General features: G+C 55.1%; 8 protein-coding genes across 8 annotated transcripts; 2 read left to right on the top strand and 6 right to left on the bottom strand.

Moving 5' to 3' along the window:
* Positions 1-93: 93 nt before the first annotated feature.
* Positions 94-753, bottom strand: K460DRAFT_290322 (uncharacterized protein; the record flags this gene model as incomplete). Its single annotated transcript, XM_040929191.1, has 1 exon — positions 94-753. The coding sequence occupies one exon, from the start codon at positions 751-753 to the stop codon at positions 94-96; it is 660 nt and encodes a 219-aa protein (XP_040785678.1).
* A 256-nt stretch (positions 754-1,009) lies between these two features.
* Positions 1,010-2,495, bottom strand: K460DRAFT_291265 (CNDP dipeptidase; the record flags this gene model as incomplete). Its single annotated transcript, XM_040929266.1, has 2 exons — positions 1,010-2,311; positions 2,367-2,495. 2 exons carry the CDS (start codon positions 2,493-2,495, stop codon positions 1,010-1,012), a joined length of 1,431 nt encoding a protein of 476 aa, XP_040785677.1.
* Positions 2,496-2,996: 501 nt separating this feature from the next.
* K460DRAFT_368036 (uncharacterized protein) lies at positions 2,997-3,912 on the bottom strand. Its single transcript, XM_040933697.1, has one exon. It carries the CDS (start codon positions 3,810-3,812, stop codon positions 3,300-3,302), a length of 513 nt encoding a protein of 170 aa, XP_040785676.1. The 5' UTR covers positions 3,813-3,912; the 3' UTR covers positions 2,997-3,299.
* A 58-nt stretch (positions 3,913-3,970) lies between these two features.
* K460DRAFT_356882 (uncharacterized protein) lies at positions 3,971-10,321 on the top strand (the record flags this gene model as incomplete). Its single annotated transcript, XM_040931995.1, has 4 exons — positions 3,971-4,059; positions 4,347-4,661; positions 5,080-5,389; positions 5,441-10,321. The coding sequence occupies 4 exons, from the start codon at positions 3,971-3,973 to the stop codon at positions 10,319-10,321; spliced, it is 5,595 nt and encodes a 1,864-aa protein (XP_040785675.1).
* Positions 10,322-11,599: 1,278 nt separating this feature from the next.
* K460DRAFT_368033 (uncharacterized protein) lies at positions 11,600-12,536 on the bottom strand. Its single transcript, XM_040933696.1, has one exon. It carries the CDS (start codon positions 12,337-12,339, stop codon positions 11,806-11,808), a length of 534 nt encoding a protein of 177 aa, XP_040785674.1. The 5' UTR covers positions 12,340-12,536; the 3' UTR covers positions 11,600-11,805.
* A 443-nt stretch (positions 12,537-12,979) lies between these two features.
* Positions 12,980-15,168, top strand: K460DRAFT_407477 (WD40 repeat-like protein; the record flags this gene model as incomplete). Its single annotated transcript, XM_040937079.1, has 2 exons — positions 12,980-13,793; positions 13,841-15,168. The coding sequence occupies 2 exons, from the start codon at positions 12,980-12,982 to the stop codon at positions 15,166-15,168; spliced, it is 2,142 nt and encodes a 713-aa protein (XP_040785673.1).
* Positions 15,169-15,836: 668 nt separating this feature from the next.
* K460DRAFT_368030 (uncharacterized protein) lies at positions 15,837-16,818 on the bottom strand. The gene is made up of 3 exons (XM_040933695.1): positions 16,397-16,818; positions 16,174-16,290; positions 15,837-16,044 (listed from the first exon to the last, which is right to left on the bottom strand). Exons 1-3 carry the CDS (start codon positions 16,722-16,724, stop codon positions 15,881-15,883), a joined length of 609 nt encoding a protein of 202 aa, XP_040785672.1. The 5' UTR covers positions 16,725-16,818; the 3' UTR covers positions 15,837-15,880.
* A 1,055-nt stretch (positions 16,819-17,873) lies between these two features.
* On the bottom strand, positions 17,874-19,580 carry K460DRAFT_378326 (uncharacterized protein; the record flags this gene model as incomplete). The annotated part of the gene is made up of 1 exon (XM_040935067.1): positions 17,874-19,580. The coding sequence occupies one exon, from the start codon at positions 19,578-19,580 to the stop codon at positions 17,874-17,876; it is 1,707 nt and encodes a 568-aa protein (XP_040785671.1).
* Between the last annotated feature and the right edge of the window lie 144 nt (positions 19,581-19,724).

Here is a 19,724-nt window from a genome sequence, read left to right as displayed (position 1 = left end):
TAAAGCGTGTTGTGTTCTTGCACAGGCCGTGCACGCCTCTCCGTCTATCCCTCAGCGTCAACTCATGTAATCTTATCCCTCAATAGTCATCATCTATGCATCCCTCCCCCAAAGCACCTTCCTCCTCTCCCGATCCTCCCGCGCAGTCCTCCTCCGCTGTCCCCACTTCCGCCTCGCAGCCTCATGCTCCGCGCTGACCTTCTCCGCCTTCTCAGGCACCTTGACAATCATGCCGACGAAGAACTGACTGCAGCCGAATTTCTCCGCCAGCCGCACTCGAGTCCATTTATCCGGGTCGCTCAGTCGTAACTGCCGAATCTCCTCAATCTCTTGCGCGGTGAGATGGTACCTCTTCTCATACGGTTGGCGCAGCGGCGCAGGTAAACTTGCGCTGGGGCGGGGGGGTAGGAAGGAGGGAGCGGAGAGCGGTGTCCCCGGCATGGCAACAGGCGAAGTTTGTCTTCGATGCGCGGTGGTCGTTGCGTAACGTTGAGCCGCAGCGTATAATTGTCGTCGCTTGTCGTCCTTGGGTAAGAACTTCAGCGGTGTGTGGTATACATTGGGTGCCGAGCTGGGTGGATTGAAAATGAGCGTCGGAGCAGAGCGGTCGGAGGTGTAGGACGGTGCTTCGGGGAGGGCGAGGAGTTTCTGGTGTCGCCGCGTGGTGGATTCATGGCGGCAGTGTACCCTGGGGAGGAGGGACGGTTGCTGTGGGCGAAGACATATTCGCAGGAGGGATTTACATGTCGACATTGTGTGATTGGGGTCTGATCGCGGCGCGAGATCGTGAAGACGGATAGCTGATGGTATGAAGGGGTCTGTTGGAGCCAGGCCCAACTTTTTTAGTTTTTCCGTTCCGGGATGTGGTCAAAGCTGCACCAGGGCATCACGAACAACGCATGAGATGGAGGAACTTGAAATTAATTATTGATTGTATTTCAGCTTAACGGAAAGTATCAAGTTGGGTGTATATTCATCGTAGCAGTCTACTGATTCCACAACTCCGTCTCTAGTCGCGCTTCAATTCCCCTGCAACGTAGTGCAGATATGCGCCAAGGAGCTTGGTGCCCTCGATGTAGTTCTTCTTGTCCAGCTTCTCATTGATAGAGTGCGCAGCATCCGTCGAGCTGCCCATTGGCAACAACAGGACGTTCTTCTTCAGCTCTTCCTGGAAAGTGAGCGTGACCGGGATACTACCACCTTCCCTCGTCATATCGGGCTTGACACCAAACACCCTCTCCACAGCCTTCGCAGCAGCCGTGTAATTGGGATGATTTGGGTCTTCCACCCACCACTTCCCGCAATGGACAACGCTGAACTTCAACGTGTTCTTGGACTTTAGCTTTGTAAACTCCGCATTGACGTGCTTCTCGACGAGCTCAGTGACGGGGTCGATCTCCATGTTGGGTACTGTGCGGATGGAGAACTTTCCGATGACCTTGGCGGGAATCACTGTCTTGGCTCCTTCCGAGTAGAAAGCGCCCTCGATTCCGTGTAGTGAGAGGGAAGGGTACCGCATCTTGTGTTTCAAGGCATCCTCCTTGTTGTCGTGAATCGAGACTTCGGCACCTAGAGACTCCTTCAGGTCGTTCATTGTGAAAGCGATGGGTGGGTAAAGAGCGGCTTCGTCGTCGGTGAGAGGAGCAACCAATTTGTCGATGCCCTTGATGAGAATGGTACCATCCGGATCGACAAAGGAGTTCATGATGCGGACCAAGTCGGTCATGGGCTCGTGGGTCATGCCACCGTAGACACCAGAGTGCAAGTCCTGGCCAGGCCCGGAAACCTCGACCTGGTAGTAGTTGCATCCACGGACGCCATATGTCAGGCAGGGCTTCTCTGTTCCTAGCCAGTAGTTGTCAGAGATGCAAACCACATCAGCGTCCTTGAAGAATTTCTTGGCTTCGGCGCGGATCGTGTCGTCCAAGCCCTCAGATCCGTTCTCTTCCATTCCCTCGAAGCACATGATCAGGTTGACGGGTAGCTCCACGCCAGCCTTTTGGTGTGCCTCGATAGCGTTCAACCATCCGAGGACGGGGCCTTTGTCATCTGTGCTGCCGCGTCCGTACATGCGATCCTTGTCATCGATGGTGAGGGTGAAGGGATCCGTCGCCCAGCCGTCTGATTTGTTGGCGGGCTGTACATCGTAGTGGCCGTAGACGAGGACGTTGGGCTTCTTGGGGTCATCTCCGTAGCGTCCCAGAAGACACGGTGGGAGGTCTAGGTGCTCGCGGCCAGGCTGCTTTCCAAGCTCACGCAGCTCGACGGTACCTCCGAGAGATTTGATTTGGTCTGCGAGCCAGTGGCCCATCTATCATTGGATGTCAGTCGTGCGCATGTGAAAGGCCGAACCAATTATTATTTACCTTGACAACATCGGGTCGCCTTTGATCCTCAGAGCTAATGCTTGGAATCGCTACAGCCTCCCTCAGCCTCTCGATGAACTTGCCCTGCAAGGCATCCACCTGCTTGAAGTATGGGTCGAGATGCGGCATCTTGTCGAAGTGTTTGTACAGGTAAGGCCAGGCGGCGTGTGGTATTCGTTCTGGGGTGTCCTGGGCGAGGCGTCGATGTGACTGTGTGAATCTCGACGATGGTGTAGAATAGAAGAGGCTGCGACGAGGAGATGTCGCGCTTGTTTGCGGTGGATAAGCCGGTGTCAAACGGGAAGGTGGGCGTGAGAGGGCAAATGTTTCTGCTCGAAGCAGCAAGGCGGGGAGGGGCGCATGGCGGGGCAGCATCGTGTAATCATGTATCGTGTATGGCTGCAGCCTTGGGAGCGTCCAAAATCACGACCAGCTCGCGAGTGTGGATCCCCTGGCCCGCGCTCCCTTCCCTTGGCTATATCAATACTCCTACTCCAGCTTCAAGATGAAGCGTGTTGTTGACAGCGATGACTGAATGGCTGGAACTGGACCTGTTCGACCGCAACAACGTCAGTTTACAAGGCGATGCAGTTACTGAAGGATGCGCTGACTCTGCAGCAGACGAGAAGGCTGAGTAGCTGTATTCCATCTCGTACAAGATTCAAGGCTTTCCAGCAGACTAGGTATCGCATGTATAGGATCCGACAATGAGGGGATATGGTTCGCCTCATCAAAGACTCTGGGACGAACGAGCATCAATGCACGCCGGGTGTACCTCTGCAGCTCTCGCGGACTTGGACCTAGACTGTATGTATGCATCAAAGAACGCGTGTTCCCTTGACCTGCGTCGTCAGATGTCGTCTCATCAGCCGCGTGCGAACCCCAAGGTCGATGACAAACTGTACAGTCCAGCTCTCTACACCTCTCCACTGCTTACAGAGTGATGGAGTGACCGTGTCCAGGCGAATGCTCATCATCGTGCAGCAGCCACAAAGAGTCGGTGGGGGGCGGCAGACGTGTCAGAACCTCCACTCGATCCAATTGGCTGACTAGGGCTGATCCAGGCACGCGTGAGGGTTGGCGATCATGCCGAATGGCTGCAGGGAAGCGTATGGTGCAGGAGTTCCAGCATGTCAAGTGGATAGGCAGAATGGCAGCTACAAATTGGGGGGGAGCATCATGGCTAGGGGGGACGTGTTGGGACGCAATGGGGTCACAAGAGTCGTCTAATAAGACGATATGAGTAAGACATGTAAAAAGCAGTAATGAGTGAGTGAGTGCAAAAGACGGGACCGCCGCTCGATAGGCGGCCATGGTTCCTTCAGCGGGCGGATGCGCCATGGGGCTTTTTAGCGGGAATTGGCTCTCTCCATGTGCTCTAGGCCAAACGGCTGGTCGATCATCAAGATGAATATGCGTGAGGCGCGAGAAGAGCGGCAGCCACATTCAGAGAGGGTCAGTAGACAGTTTGCAGCTCATCAGCCTGGTGCAATCGGACTTGGAGACTAGCTGTGTGCCTCTGGTCCTTTATAAAAATAGCCATGCCTCGAATCAATTTGGGCAGTCATTTGGCGGTGACTGGTGCGACCAGCGACATAATCGACATGGACAAAAAGGGCGAGCGCTTCACTTTACTCTTCCCGTCTCGTCTGGTGCTGCTCGTCCCCTCCGGTAGCGTAATGTACATGACGATGTGAGTGGACGGGGCGCTGGCATTCTTGATTTCATCACCAGACGCCGGGGTTGCAGAGGGCAGCCAATGCAGCTAGCGGCAATACGCTCCGGATAGGGTGGCGCCATGGGCGCTGGTGATTCGAAGACGTGTGTGGGCGCGATGGGCATCTAGTGTCGTCGTCTTCTTTTTTCCCGCCTTCTTTTGATTGATGGTCGCCGTGGGCTTGGGCGAGACTTGAAACTGGCCATGGTTCGACGCCAAACGCTGCGTGGGAGAGCTGCCGCACATGCGAGACGGCGCCCCAGAGGCTCCCCAACATTCACAGTGCAAGAATGCGCTCCATTATGCGGGAGAGCGCGGGAGTATTTAGTCGTATCCCACCAAGGGCACATGAACAACAAGTCGTGTCCTGCGCAAGATTGGACGCTTGGTCTCTTGCGCCAACAACCCTGTGCGACAAGACCGTCCAGCAGCGTCTGGGCAAATGGGCCATCAGCTGCCTCGCTCGTTCGTCTGCCTGAAGTCCCCCGTTGTCCTGCCAGTGTAAATGCGGACGACAAGAGAGTCGAAGCATTCAGAGCGCGCATCCCCCCTCCCCGCCTCGACGATCCATCTGGCGAGTGTGCACTCTGTTGCTGCTGAGTGAGGCCGGCGGACTGACTGCATGGTTGCAAGAGGAGGGACGTTTATATAGACCCCTGCACTTGCCGTGGCTAAGTGCGACCGGGTGCGCTTGCTGCTTCGCCCGCCCGCCTGCCTGCCTGCCCTGCAACTCTACAGCTCACCACCCATCCCAGGCCTCATCACACTCTTCTTACTCCTCACAGCCTGGAGAGTGCTGCTTGCTGCCACTCTTCTCCCTCCCTCTCCCTCCCTCCCTCACGCACACATACTCACTCCCCCGTACGAGGCCCCCCTCCGACCCGACTTTGGCTGCAAACTAGCGCTGCAGCGTTATTGTACTTGGGCATTAAGATTGGACTAACGCTATCCCGCCCTGTTCGCGCCAGTGTCCGTCAACCACCAAACGAGCCGCAGCACTCTCGTCGAGCCTGGTGTCCTCCTCTCCCTCTTCACCCACCCACGCCTCACTCGCCGGGCTGAATGCTGGCCAGGCATTCTCTATCCACCGTCTTCCCCAGAGCAGGAGCTCTCTGTGGCGACACGACACTGCACGCAACCCGCTCTTTGCATCGCCGTCCCCAACGTGCCTTGCGAGACGCACTCGACCCAACTTGACCCACCACCACGCCTCGACACCGCAACCACCTCCCTGCACACCACCCGCCCGGACACATCGAGGACACATCGCTTCTGCATGAACTGGTGCTTGCTCTGCACGCCCGCGGTATTGCACCGCTCCCTCGCCCGTTCGCACGCCTGTCACCTGGCGCTATAGGCGAGCATCCACGCTTCGCCCTCCACAATGAACAACCCAAACATGCAGCAGAATGGCATGGCTGTCCGGAACGCTGGACTCCACCACTTCGTCCAGCACTACCGCATGCAACAACAGCAGCAGAAGATACCACCAGGATGGCAGCAGTCCACCTCGCCTGAAGAGCGCGGCCAGCTCGCCCTTCAGTTCTTCACGTCGTACCGTCTGCTCAAGGGGAACGAAATCTCCGAGATCGAAGCCATGCGTTCGTCCCTTCAGTTTGAGACGCAGAATTTCTTGAACGCACAGACAAAGGAGCAATACATCGCCAACGTCAAGGCGAAGCTCATCGCCATGCAAAACATGCGGCAGCAGCATCTGCAGCGCATGCAAGAAGGCATGGGTAACATGAACAACCCTATGAATGCCATGAACCCTGGGCAGATGAACATGATGGGCCAGCTCGCTCCTCAGGGCGCAAGACAGGGTACTCCGCAGCAGTTTAACCCAGCCTTCCCCAATGCCCAGCTTCAACGACCGATGCAGATTTCGCCGGTTCCAATGTCACAGACACAAAGTTCCATGGGTTTGAATGGCGCGAACCCTGGTCCCGCCAACGTCCCCCAAGGTCAGAACAACCAGCAACCAAACCAGAACCCACAGAACCGTCAAGAGCAACTCGTTATTAATCAGTTCGCTAAACGGCTCATGGACACATGTAAAGAGGAAGTTCGTCAGAAGTTTCAGGGTGACGTGCAGGCTTGGCCCGAGGATAAGAAGCAACAGTTGATCAGTCAAGGCATCAACCCACTGTTCTTCCGCTTTCGCCAGCACGCAGAGATGTTGTATCGACGAGGCGCTCTCAATATGCAACAGCAGCAGGGCACAAATCAGAATGCTACCGCGATGCAGCAGTCGGGCCAACCGAATCGGATGCAAAATCAGCAGATGAACATGAACCAACGCCAGCCGAACAACCAAGACTTCGACTTTAACGCGATAGCCAACCAGCAGATAGAAGCTATTCGAAGCCAAGACCAAGGCACGACGGTAGTCCCTGCGAGCAACAATGCGAACGGCGCTCAGATGACCGGCTTTCAAGGACAAAATCCTCAACAAGGTCAACCGCAGAATGCTGCCATGGCACAGCGGCAAGCTGAGATGCTCCACCGTCAAGCACAAGCACAGCAGGCACAACAGGCACAGCAGGCTCAGGCACAGGCTCAGGCTCAGGCGGCTCAAGCACAGGCTCAGGCTCAGGCTCAGGCACAAGCACAAGCTCAGGCTCAGGCTCAAGCTCAAGCTCAAGCCCAGGCACAGGCACAGGCACAGGTTCAAGCTCAGGCACAGGCACAGGCTCAGGCTCAGGCACAAGCGCAGGCACAGGCACAGGCACGACTGGAGCAGCAACGGCAACAACAAGCAGCAGTTCAAGCGCGTAATCAGCAAAACCAATTGCTTCAGGGTCAAATCGGTGGTCTTAACCTCCCCCCAGGCTCGCAACAAAGCCCTGCAATGCCGATGCTCACCAGGCCCATGCCACCTCCAGGGCAGCCAGGACCCCCAACGACTCCACAGCAACGGCCCCCTCAGGCTCACGTTCCTATAATGACTCCCCAACCCGGGCAGGCCGATCCGAATTTGACCGACCTGATGCGCCAAGCACAACAAAGGGCTGCTGCCGTCTCCCAGGGCAATCAGCCATTGACCGACCAAGTTCGTATGAGTATGATGCCAACTGATCTTGACGCTTCTGTGAAGAGCCAGCTACTCAAGGTCCCCGAGCAACAATTCCGCGCGATACTGCAGAATTACATGGTGAATGTTCGCAGAACTAATGGGATGCAGAACGGCGGATTTCAAGGGGGGCAGCCCGCACCAGGCCAGCCGAACATGCTCTTCAATCCACAACAGCCGATGCAACCGGGAATGCCAGGCCAAATGCTAGGTGGTCCCAACATTGCAAACATGGCTCGTCCAGGTATGAACTTTGGGCAACAGCCTCCAGGGGCTGGGCAGCCGCCCCCCATGGGCCAACGTGCTCCAATACCGAATCAACAGCAACGGCTGGCTTCTGCGCAAAGTCTGCTACGGCAAAATCCTGGTATCATACATGCCACTAATCCCAAGCCCTTTCCCCCCAATGTTCTCAATGCTCAGATACGGCAAAGTCTTCCTCCAGATGTCAAGTCCTGGCAACAACTCAAACATTGGGCTGACCAAAACCCGGCTCTGGTGCCAGGCGTTGATGGCCAGAAACTTCTCATGCTCCAAGTTCTGCATTTCCAGGATATCGTGAGACAATCAGGCGGTATGGCTGGTGGTCAACCTCCACCGCCAAACAACGGCCCTGGAATCGCTCCTCCGGCACAGGGAACACCTAACCAAGGCCCGATCAGGACGCCACAGCAGCAACCAAACATGCCAAACATGCCCCCAATCCAGGTCACGCCTCAGGAGATTCAAATGTTCCGGCAAAGGCTACAAGGTCCACAGACGAATGTAACAGACGACCAATTACGGCAATACATCCTCAGCCAGAAGTTGAAAGGAAGGCAGCAACAACAGCAGCAACAACATCAACAGCAGCAACAGCAGCAGCAGCAGCAACATCAACAACATCAACAACAGCAGCAGCAGCAACAACAACATCTGCAGCAGCAACAACAGCAGCAGCAACAACAGCAACAGCAACAGCAACATATGCTTGCCCAACAGCAGCAGCAACAGCAACAGCAACAGCAGCAACAACAGCAACAGCAGCAGCAGCAGCGTAACCAGGCGCAACAACAGCATGCCACCAACCGTCCCCCCACGGCCCAGTCTCAGCCTACGCAAGCTACGCCCCAGCCAAAGGCAAACACCAGGCCACAGCAACATCCGCAGGCTATGCAATTGAATAGCACAGCCAACAAGGGCATGAAGCGACCGAATGATGATGCTGTTGAGTCTAATGCAGATGCACCCACGCCCAACCTTGGCTCACAGGCGCCTGCAATGGTGGCCTCGAGATCTCAACCTGGGTTTAACCTCACACAGGAGCAGATGTCTAAACTCACTCCCTTACAGCAAGCTCAGGTCAAAGCTCAGCTCCTGAGAGCACAAGACACTTCTAACAACAAAACGCAGCAACAGCAGCGTCCAATGCTAAGTGCCGATGAAATTCGCATTAAGATGACTGATCCAGCCAGGGTCAGGCAATTCAACCAATTGGTCGAGGAAGTGGAAAAGAGTATACCGCCTAGACAGCCCGTACAGCTACCGCCGCCGCTACGAACGGCTCTACAGCAGTCGCTAAAGGATCAACTCCCGAAGCTGAAGAAGGTGGAGCAAGCGTTGCGGATTTTCCATGCTTCGTACGATACCAACGAGCCCGAACCGGTTATACGCCAGATCATCAAAGCACGTGCCCTGGTCTTTCAGCAAATCAATGATGCGGATGGGTCGCTGCACGCTCAGGTCACTCTGACCACGGAGGAATTCAAGAACCACATGCGCACAATGATCAACTTTTTCCAGAAGATCATGGCGAAGATGCAGCAACAGCAGGGTCAAATTGTGGCTGCGCAGCAGCAGCCTCCTCAGGGTTCGACTGCCCCACCCGCTCAACTAAATGCCGCAAATCTGAAGATTGTAGAACAACAGCAACGTCAGAACAAGCCTCCTCAGGCCCCGACGACCGATCGCCCACCGTTTCCGCTTGGTGCCGATTCTGGCCATGGCGCGGCACACTACTTCGAGGGCGCCAGGCCCGTCACAAACCTTGTTCTACCTGAGAAGAAGCGTGCGAAGCTCGAAGCCGGCAGCCAATCCTCAACCCCAGGTGCTAAAGCTTCGCCACGCGTTGGCTCAGGTACAGGCAACTCTCCCGAGCTCAAGAGGCAACCGCCGCCTGACAAGCAAGTACCGCAAAGGCCAACATTCAGATGCAATGCCCTGGACTGTGAGTACTCGGTGCGAGGCTTCGACACCCAAGCTGAACTGGAAGGGCATGTTGGTCAAACACATGCCAAAATCGAGAATCCTCTCCAGTTTGCGCTTGATTCCATGGCAGAATACCTGGACGTCGATCAAAAGACTGGTGAGCCCAAGATTGACCCGAAGGCTACGAAACGCCCTTCTAAGCCCGCACCTGCCGCCCCGCGTACTTCAGCCCAGCCCGCAAAGGCAGAGCCTACACCTAGTATCCCGACCAGCGCCGCAACTCCTGCTGGGCCACAGGTTGCAGCGACACCAATGGCGCGAGTGCCGACGCAAACCGGCATCAAGGGTTCGCCCTCGGCAAATCTCCTCAAGACTCCTCAAACAATGGCGAAGGGGGCTACGCCGAGTACGAGCGCTCAAGGAAAGGCGACACCAGCCAGCATTGCTAAGCCGGCGCCGAAGGAGCAACCTGTTGCAGTGCCCGAGCCTGAGAAAGAGGAAGAGCAGCAGCCGCTGCTCCCCATGTCGCTGCTCGATTACTCGTACGAAGATACTTTTGCTGCACTTGATGCCAACGGTCCGTTTACCGTGCTCGATCTCAAGGACGAGGATAGTGCCTGGGCCCTTCGCTCTCGACCGACTTCGCCAATGACTACGCCCGAATCGACGTCGAAAGACACGCCGTCGACTCGACAGTCTGATATCTCGGAGAACGACACGCTACATATTCACGTGGATATCAAGGACGTGGACAAGCCTGATGCATGGACAATGGGGCTGTTTAACGATGGCCTGCCAATGGACATGCAAATCTCTGACGACTTGGCCAATCTCGGCGTCATGCTTCCGCCCATGGATAGCGAGGACATGATGCTGTTCCCTGCCTATGACGGTAGCGGCATGATGGATCTCGATATGCTGGACAAGACTATGGATATGATGGGCGGGACGCTGGATCCGACTGTGTTTGGTGCTTGAAGCTGGCATTGCCATCTTCCATCGTAACCTATTGCATTCACGTGCGTTTTTGGATTCTTTGCGATTTACTAGCATTTTTGGGGGATTTTAGGTGTTGATAGTCATTCTTGCATGGCGTTTTGCATTTATTCTTATTCATCGTGTTATAAGCAGGCGATGCGGTTATTTACGATTCGTTACTAGGCGCCATACAAGGGGAAACGACGGGGTATCCAGGATTGGGTTTGTTCGAAGAGCTGAGACGTTTGTCATGGATTCTAGCGCAGCTTGGTTTATTGCACGGCGTGGATAATATACCCCCCAGGACGTTTGTCCGGTGAAGCGTGTTTTTAGCTTGGTTGATATAGTATGAATGATGTATGCATGTTCAGTCCAGCATCTTGTCTTTGTTGGTTTTGCATTGCGTAACACTTGACGCTGCAGCAAGCAGCAACATGGTGCTCACCGCCTAGATGATCCCACACAGCTTTCGGAACGATATCATCATGGATGGATCTAGACGCGAGCCTATATGTGGTACTGGTAAACTAACCAGCGTGGGCAGCCGGAATGTAGTAGCGATTATTCGGGGTCCCCGCATCGCAGCCGTGGGTCGGGCAGCCGGTCACATGTTCTGGGCGCAAATGTGGGAGACGTATGTAAAAAATCACGAGGCGTCAGTCGCCGAGACATGTAAGTGTACCGAGAATTCTCATCTCGGGGCAAACCAGCGCATCATTCGAGCAGTCGAGACAAATGGACTGTCATGATGATGATGACTCCTACGACATGGTTTCAACGCGAGTTCTGGGAAATGCAAGTCATGGTCGCCATGGCCGAGACGCGTGCTCAACCAATATGCATGCGCAACAACGATGGCTAGAAAAGGTGGTTTGCTGGCAAAAGCAGCCAAACAGCGCAGCAGGTGGAGCGACGGGGGGGGGGGTGGGTGACGTTGCACATGATAAATACATGCACGGCAACGCGGCGCAGCCCGCTTACCTTTCCTTGTCGAATCGGGCGCGCGATATGCAGGGCAGCGGGCAGGATCAGATGAGGTGTTGTGGAGCCGTCGAAAAGTGTTGAAGAAGAACTGAGGCTGGTGCTGAGTCTGAGGTGTCGGCAAGGTGGCGAAGGGTTGCTATTCTCGGCAGGCTGCATACAAAGGACTTTTCTTCAGCCCTAACGGAAGGAAATTTTCTGCCCTGGGGTTGTCAGCGAATCACTTACTCCCCAATCGAGTCTTGCGGTGCGAAGGGGGGATGTGTGGACTAGATTTGTGTGTGCGGTATACAGGGGTCGGGGAGTGGGTCTGGGGTAGGGAAAAGTGGCTGCTGCTGCCACGACTTTGCCGAGAAGGAATCGTATTTGTTACATACACCCAAGTTTGGAGCCTTTTTAGTCCCGATAAGGGGTATGTGGTGGGATTGTGATACATGCGCAGGCGGGAGATGGGATCGGCTAACCTCCCCTCCCCCTGTCTCTCGCCCTGGTCGGGTTCCCATTTACGATAGTTTCACCCTCGCACTGTGACTCTTGCTGGTGAAGCCCACGCCCAAGAGGAAGCAGAGGCGTGTCCCAGCGAGGAAATAGACAAACGGCACATTGCCCCAATCAATCGCATTCCACGTCGACCAGGCCCAGTAAATCTGCCACCCAAGCAGCCTGACGGAATACAGGTGGCCGAGATCCGCCACCAGCAGGGCCATGATGAAACTTGACCATACTTTGCTGTCGCATGTGGAGCGCAGCACCGTGGCTTCGAGCAGCCCAAGGCCAAGGTACAGGTTGGCGAGTTGGGTCATGATGATGGCTGTTGAGACGGGCATCGTCGTGGGCGCGCTGGCTGCATGCGTCAGGGCGAGGTAGACGGAGGGGAGGAAGTGGGCGTAGACGGCGCCGGTGAGGATCGAGACGGGCTCGAGCCAGAGGAAGACGAGACGGTAAAAGACCGGTATGCGGGCGGATGGGGCGGATGCCACCATGGTCTTCTGCAGCGTCGTCTTGTTCTGCATGGGCTTCTGCATCGTCTTCTGCATGGTCGACTGCAATGGGCGCCTTCTGCAATAGTCGTCCAGTGGCGCCTTCCCGAGATTCCCGCGGCGTGGAAGCGGTGAGGAAGGAGCGACTGGGACGACGGCGTTGGGTATTTGCAGATGATACCGTCGTCAAAGTAAGTAAGTAAGTGTATGTATGGACCAGGTAGTGGTTAGGTCGTGCCTAGGGCCGACTAGTCGTCGTCGCAGCTACTGTAATGTCACCCTGGCTCCCCTTTAGCGGTGCGGCAGAATCTAGCAGGTCGCCCCCCCCCCCATGCTTGGTTGCTTAAAAACACACGACGCCTCCCAAGACCCGACCCATCCCATCCCCATCCCATCCCTATCCGCTCCCTAGACGTGCGCGCTGACGAACCCCCCTACCCTCGCTGCTCCCGCCCTTTCCCTCTTGCAGCCCCTCTGGTCGCTGTGCACGCTCTCTACCCGCCTTGCCTTGTTGCTTGCATTGCTGCGTTACGTTATCTTTGATTCTCCTCTTCCTTCGACTACGCTACGCTACGCTACGCTCCTTGGACTGCTTGCTGTCTTCGCTCCCTGCCACGCCACGACTCGACTCCCACGTCTTGCAATCGCTTTCGATTCCACCATTACCACCACCACTACCCACCGGTCAGTGCCCTCCATGCATCGCAGGCCGTCCATCTTGTCGTACCGACCGAAGACGTCCTCCGCCCTAGACGACGACAACACCGCTGTCCACACGCCCTTTGACCACACAATGAAACGCACCGCCTCGCAAACCTTCAACACGCACTACCACGATGTCAGAGACACGGGCATAACATTGGACGCTGTGAACGAGGCCTACCCGGGCCCGGTTGGCGCTGCTGAGCAACATGCCCACAGCTCGTTATCGCGAGCGTTTGGCGCTGTGACGGGCAGTTTCACCCGCCAAAAGGCCCGTCGCAGAATGTCTTCCTTTTCGTCTGCCACGTCTGCGCCGCGCCGCCGCGGCTCCATACAGAGTTTCATCGAGTCTCTGCCCTCTTCCTCCACGAGCCGCAAAACGAGCACCGAACAACAACGCCTGCCCCTGCAGCACCAGGATTCCGGCATCCCTTCTTTCCAAATGCAACCCCAAAGCGCCCCCTTGGGCGCCAAATCCTTTTCTTTCAAGCGACTCAGTAGCATGAGACGCCGTCCCACTGCCTCTTCATCATCCTCAGGGGAACTGCTAAGAAACGCCATTTGTAATCCCCCAATCCCCTACCCAAGTCAAACGGTCCCCGGAGCCGCAGCAAGGCAAGCGGCGGCCGCTGCGAACCAGGACCGTCAAAACCAGCTGCGACGCGAGCAGGAGCATACCCATCGTTTCCTCAATGGCCTCATTACGACCTCCATGCGCGACGATGACATCAAAGACAACGAGAGCGGTGTCGACATGACCTGCGCGTCGCCAATTGTTCGCGCAGACAGTGTTACCGAGAAGAAAATGAGTAGGCTGCCCACGCGTGTTTGTTCGAGCCATATTAACAACTTCTAGTCGACCCCTTTCAACGCCTCCCTGCTGAACTCGCAACTACCGTCCTTTCTAACCTCGATGCTGCATCCCTAGTCCGCGCCGAACGAGTGTCCCGCAGCTGGAACGAGCATGCGGCCTCCCCGCATGTCTGGCGCAGCGTCTTCCTCCGCCAGTACGAACCTGAAGTCCACGTGTCGCCTACACCAATTCAAATGGGAGGATTGGGAGTGGGCAAAATGGCTGGCAGCAACCCTGCTCCTGCGCAAAACTGGAAGAAGATGTTCGAGGCACGGAGCATAATCAACAAGCGATGGAAGGCTGGCACTCCCGCTGCAATCTACCTGAATGGCCATACAGATAGTGTCTACTGCTGCCAATTCGATGAAAACAAGGCCATTACAGGATCCCGCGACCGCACGATCCGCGTGTGGGATCTGAAGACTTACAAGTGCCTCAAGGTGTATGGTGGACCCAATCACCGCCCAACTGCAAACACCCCTCCCACCATGGAGGAGCGACCCGAGCGCGTTATCAGTTACAACTCGCTGAATGGAACTCGCGCTGGTAACGACATCTACCATGTGCCTTCTGACTACCACGATGCTTCCATTCTGTGCCTACAGTTCGATGACGAGATCATGGTGACAGGGTCTTCAGACTACACTTGCATTGTGTGGGACATTACCGGCGACGAGTTCGTGCCCATGTACCGCCTCCGCGGCCACGAAGCCGGTGTTCTGGACGTTTGCCTTGACGACAAGTACATCATCTCGTGCTCCAAGGATGCCATGATCAAGGTCTGGGATCGCAAAACCGGCATATGCGTGCGCACACTAAAAGGCCACCGCGGCCCCGTCAACGCTGTCCAGCTCCGTGGCAACTTCCTCGTCTCCGCTAGTGGCGACGGGGTGGCCAAGCTGTGGAATCTCGAAACCGGCCTCTCAATCAAAGACTTTCCCTCCGAGGACCGGGGCCTTGCAGCCGTCGAGTTCTCCGATGACGCCAAGTACGTTCTCGCCGGCGGAAATGATCACGTCGTGTACAAATTCGATGCCTCAACGGGCGAACTCGTGCACAGCAGAGTCAAGCATGACGGGCTTGTGCGGTCGCTCTTCCTCGATGCGTTTAATGGCCGCATAGTGTCCGGGTCGTACGATCAGAGCATCCAAGTCAGCGATTATGAGACGGGCCGGACGTATGCGGTGTACAAGAACTGGACTACGAGTTGGATATTGAGCGCCAAGAGCGACTACAGGCGTGTTGTGGCTACGAGTCAGGATGGGCGGACGTTGATACTGGACTTTGGACACAACGTGCCTTTTGGTGAGCTGCTCGTGGGGTCCAAGTGAGTGTCTGAATGCTCGTTTTGGCCCTGAGCATCTTCCTACCTTGAGACGGCGCGATCGCCGCCCGCGACGAGATCTGGGACCTTTGAGTCCGCCGTCCTGCCACGCCCTGGCGACATGCCGCCGCCGCGTAGGCTCTCCGAAGAACTCGTATGGAAGACGCTGCGAGTTCGACACTTGGCTCGCCAGAAGAAACCTAGAGGCGGATAGTCCAGGTTGTCAGTTGTAGGATATCTTCTTGAGTCGTTGCACGAGTACCAGCTCCATCAAGATTCGGCGTTTTATTCTTTTTCAAGCGATTCTTTTCTGGCATAGCGGAACCATACCAATTCCTCTCTCTCATTCTCTCTCTCTCTTTTGTGGTTCTGATGTAAGAGTGTGTCATCATTTTTGGGTCGTCGTCCGTCAATAGACTTTCCTTTTTCTTGTTCATGGCTTTTTGGGGGGGATCAAAAGGGACTCTTTTATATATTCATATATATTCGCGTCTGTAGTCTATAGTTGGTTCGCTTCTGGCAGGCTGTGTTCTTTTACGCTGTCTCTATCTATCTAATTTTCAAAGGAATACATAATTTACCCTGCGATAATTAGATGGAATTTTGATCATGTGTATGTATATTTGTTGTGTGTAAGGTGAGATGGTGTCGTTGATGTATGTGTGAACTGCGAAGCTGTTATAGGGAATCTAATTTGGAGATAAAGTCTTCCAACTAATCTAATAGAGTTTTCTCTCGTTATTCTTCTCGTCTAGACAGATGCACAATGCTGCTATCAGCGCCATGTCGACTCCCGGCGCAACTTGCACGCCGTACGTTTGCTGCCCGAAGAAGATTTCCTTGCCCGTGAAGAGCTTGCGATTTACGCGTGCTACTACAATGCCTGTGATATGTTAGTTAGTAGGTAGTAATGAAGATGGAGGCTAGAGGTTAGATGTGGAAATGGGAGCCGGGAATAAGACTATGTGGATATAGAGTGGAGTAGAGTAAAAGTGGAGTATGGCAAACTGACCGCCCTGCGTCTCATCCGTGATATCAGCCGTGGTATCGAAGAAATTGCCCTTCATCCCGAGCGTTTCTGCCTTGCCGTCGTGCGAGGTGAACGTCGCTGTGGCCTTGCTGCCGATGACTATCAGTCTTTGTTAGCTACCAAAAAAACCAACACCCAATCCATCCATCCCACCTCCACACATATCAAAATCACTCAACCCTCCTCCTTCTACCGACGAACGTACATTTCCACGCATTCTTCACCTCAACCACTTTCCCCCCATCCACACTCTCCACCTTGAATGTAGTATGCACCGGATGGAACAGCTCCCGCCCAATACTAAATAGATGCCTGCCGCTCATATCGTAGACTTTTTTCTTTCCCGAAATCGACAGGACTTTGCCTTCGACTTTGAGAATCGGCGTCCCGTTGGCTAGCTTGATGTCGAAGCTGTCGCCGCTCAGGGAGAGGATCTTCTCCTTGAGCACGAGCGTTTCGCCCGCTGGGCTGGCGGCGAGGAATTGCGGGAATATGCCGATGGGGTGTGGGACGGGGGGGAGGGGGCCAGTCATTGTTGTTGTTGTTGCTGCTGCTGTATTTATGGTTGTGAGGTGGTTTTTAGTGGTGAGTATGAAGGTATGAAAGAGTACGCTTGACAGTAGCAAGGGAAGCCCAAGTTATAAGAATCAGACAGGACAGAAAAAGGTGATATGATTCAAAGGATTCCCGTCATAAGCGCGGCGACGAGCACCATCATCGTTTGGCTCCTTCACTGCCCGCTTCGTTCTAGCTGCGCGTTTGTCCTTCCGCTTCTGATCAGGTGGCCTCGTGCTTGCTACCACGGGCACGAAGCGTCGCTCCACTTTGCACCGTGGATCATCCCTACTACGCTGCTTGCCAACGGCATTGGCGGTATGCGATACGAGCTGAGAGAGGGTAGTAGCCATTCAATAAGCGTCAAGCTTCGTCAAGCTTCGTCAGAAAAGTGGGTTGGCAGGATGCGCTGACGCTAGAGACTGGACACCTAACGTTGCATGTGGATCTTAGAATGCCATGTTCAGTTCAAGATGGGTATAGCCGAAGGGAGCAGAGCACGTCATGCGACATGCAAGGAATGACGCTGAGGATGCAAGCAGGCAGAGCAAGCAAGGGAGAAAACAAGTAGTAAACAAAAAGAACTTTTTGACGATTCATAGATTAAAGCACTAGACTCCTCCCACTCCTGCTGACTGAGAGACATCTAGCCTCCTCCACCAACCAACCCAATACGTAACAAACATGGCGACCATATGCACAAACTGCGTCTCTACGCTCTACTGCTACAACAACAGCAGGCTTCGAGTGCGCGATATAGAAACAAAGTGTACACAAAGATCAGACCCCTCTTATTTTTCAAAAAGGGGTCCCTGGGTATGAAACACGCACCGCTTTCCAATCTCGCGTGCCGTGAAAAGAATAAAAAGAGGTTAGGAGAGAGTTTAACAAGACATTATTTTCCAGAGCCGCCGACGTAATGCGACTCAGACCAAGACACGTATGTGGTGAGTTTTAAGCCAAAATGCCAAGCGGCTCCAGGGGGGTATACAAGACGAAGCCACCCATAGATGCAATGCAGTTTGGAGAATGTAGGGCTGGCCTCTATGCACGTGCGAGCGCGTCGTTAGGAAGAAGAAAACGAAAAGAAACGCTGGAGCGACAGTAAGAAGAGTAGGAGAGATCATTCAGACGTTTTCCGTGAAGCGTGAGCTTCGCGACCCATCGGCGGAGTGGAGGCTCCTCCCTAGAGTGCATCGAGCTGGGTAGTTGAGGTTGGGTGATTGTGGTGGACTCAAGTGGGAGTGACTTGTCCCAAATGGAGGCGCATCGTCGGGGTGACGTATGACTGGTGTCCTTGCGGGGCTCGGTCTGATATTCATCGGCCCGGAACCACGAACATTGGAGGTTTCGTCAATCTCCTTGCCAAACTCTTTGGACATGCCCGGACTGCCGTAGGTGCCCTGGTCGTCCTGGTAGAAGGATGATTCAGACATGGCTCCTCCAGGCGAGAATTGTTCAGAGGTCATGCCTTCACTGAATGCAGACGGGAGCTTGCGTCCTGACACTCTCTGGAAACTTCGCTCGCCGCCGGTGGTGGAGGTATCTACCGTTGACCTCGACATTGCGGAAAAGCGGTGCAGGAAAGCAGCAGGCACGAGACTGCTGCTCGCGGGAGCTTGCCTCATGGCTTGTTGGTTATTGTCGGTGTGGTCATCACCAGTGAGTTGTAGAGCGCCACTGCGTTTCCGCTTGTGGCGTCGGATAAGGAGAAGTATTATGGCCAGGATGAGCGCAGCGCCAGCAAGACTGCCAACTATGCTACCGACAACTTGTGGCGTCTCAAGCGGGGGAGGGCTGCTAGGAGCACCAGCGCCAGCGAGAGCTGAGGTTGTTGTTGCCGCAGGGGGGGCAGATGGGTGTCCTGGGTCACCAACGCCGCCATAATATGAGGTTGCCGCGGCATCTGAAGTAGTTGATGTGCTGTCTGATGGTGCGGTTGTCGTTATTTCTGACGATGACGCCCCACTAGAGGGATCCAATGATTGAGGTGCAGAAAGAGCAGATTGTGAAGATGCTGGAGATGCGAAAGGCGGTGAGATGGAGAGCGAAAATGATGGTGAAGACAATGGCGAGACGCTACCCAGCGATGTGAATGATGATGATGTTGAAAAATGTGGTGATAAGCTGGCTATTGTGGAATTCGAGCTTGGGATGATTGTAGGATTGGGTACTGGAACGGGACTCGGGCTGATGCTGGATCCACTCGTTATAGCTGCTGAGCTGGCTGGGTGTGTGCTAGATGCTGCTCCCGCGGCGGAGACGCCTGACGGCCATGGGAACGCAGGAACCGATGGAACCACCAGGTCACTGGGGAATGGCGGTACAGACGGGACTGAGGGGAGGACTGGCGTCGGAGCTGGGGGCACTGCTGGTACTGTGGGTATTGCGGGTGCTGCCAGCACTGCAGGTCCCTCGGGCGCGGTAGGTACTGCCTGTGCTGTAGGTGTTGCTGGCACTGGTGGTGCTGGCGGTGCTGGCGGCGCAGAAGCTAGTCCTTGGGCGAGTACTGATTCTTGTGGAGGCGCTGACAATGGTGCGGCTGCTGCTATTGTGGGAGTCGCGTCATGTGGCGTCACCGTCTCTTGTGCAATTAGGTTTCCACTGGAATCGACATGAGCGATGACTTCTACAGTCACGACGTGGGTAACGCCCTGTGCGTGACGACGGTGGAAGATGCGATGATGGCTGCCCATCCTGAGTCGCTGCCTTTGGTCCTGGTGCAGACGCTCTCGGGCGGTATCCTCCTCTTTCTGGTTGACTCGGCTGTGTGCTCGATGGCGGAATCGCGAGTCGACTCGTGATATCCTAGATGGTGTGGCGGCAATGTCCATATGCGTTGGGAACGGGCAAGGCTATTGTGATGGATTTGCGGAACATGTGTTCAAAGGAGGGTTGCAAGTTGGTTTTTGGCAGTGGCAAAGCGATGGTAATGAATGGACGGGATGGCCTGGGGCGATGGACAGTCCAGTCAATGG

This window comes from Cucurbitaria berberidis (genome assembly GCF_010015615.1).
Source record: "Cucurbitaria berberidis CBS 394.84 unplaced genomic scaffold K460scaffold_4, whole genome shotgun sequence".
Taxonomy (NCBI): domain Eukaryota; kingdom Fungi; phylum Ascomycota; class Dothideomycetes; order Pleosporales; family Cucurbitariaceae; genus Cucurbitaria; species Cucurbitaria berberidis.
The sequence above is the reverse complement of the archived record's forward strand: the minus strand, read 5'-3'. Positions and strand labels throughout refer to the sequence as shown.

Bases quoted from the DNA above. Each gene is read 5' to 3' on its own strand.
- K460DRAFT_368036 (XM_040933697.1), bottom strand. From the start codon at position 3,812: ATGTGGCTGCCGCTCTTCTCGCGCCTCACGCATATTCATCTTGATGAT.
- K460DRAFT_368033 (XM_040933696.1), bottom strand. From the start codon at position 12,339: ATGCAGAAGACGATGCAGAAGCCCATGCAGAACAAGACGACGCTGCAG.
- K460DRAFT_368030 (XM_040933695.1), bottom strand. From the start codon at position 16,724: ATGACTGGCCCCCTCCCCCCCGTCCCACACCCCATCGGCATATTCCCG. The intron at 16,291-16,396 runs GTACGTTCGTCG...AAAGACTGATAG, and splicing joins GGTGAAGAATGCGTGGAAAT to TCATCGGCAGCAAGGCCACA. The intron at 16,045-16,173 runs GTCAGTTTGCCA...AACATATCACAG, and splicing joins CACGGATGAGACGCAGGGCG to GCATTGTAGTAGCACGCGTA.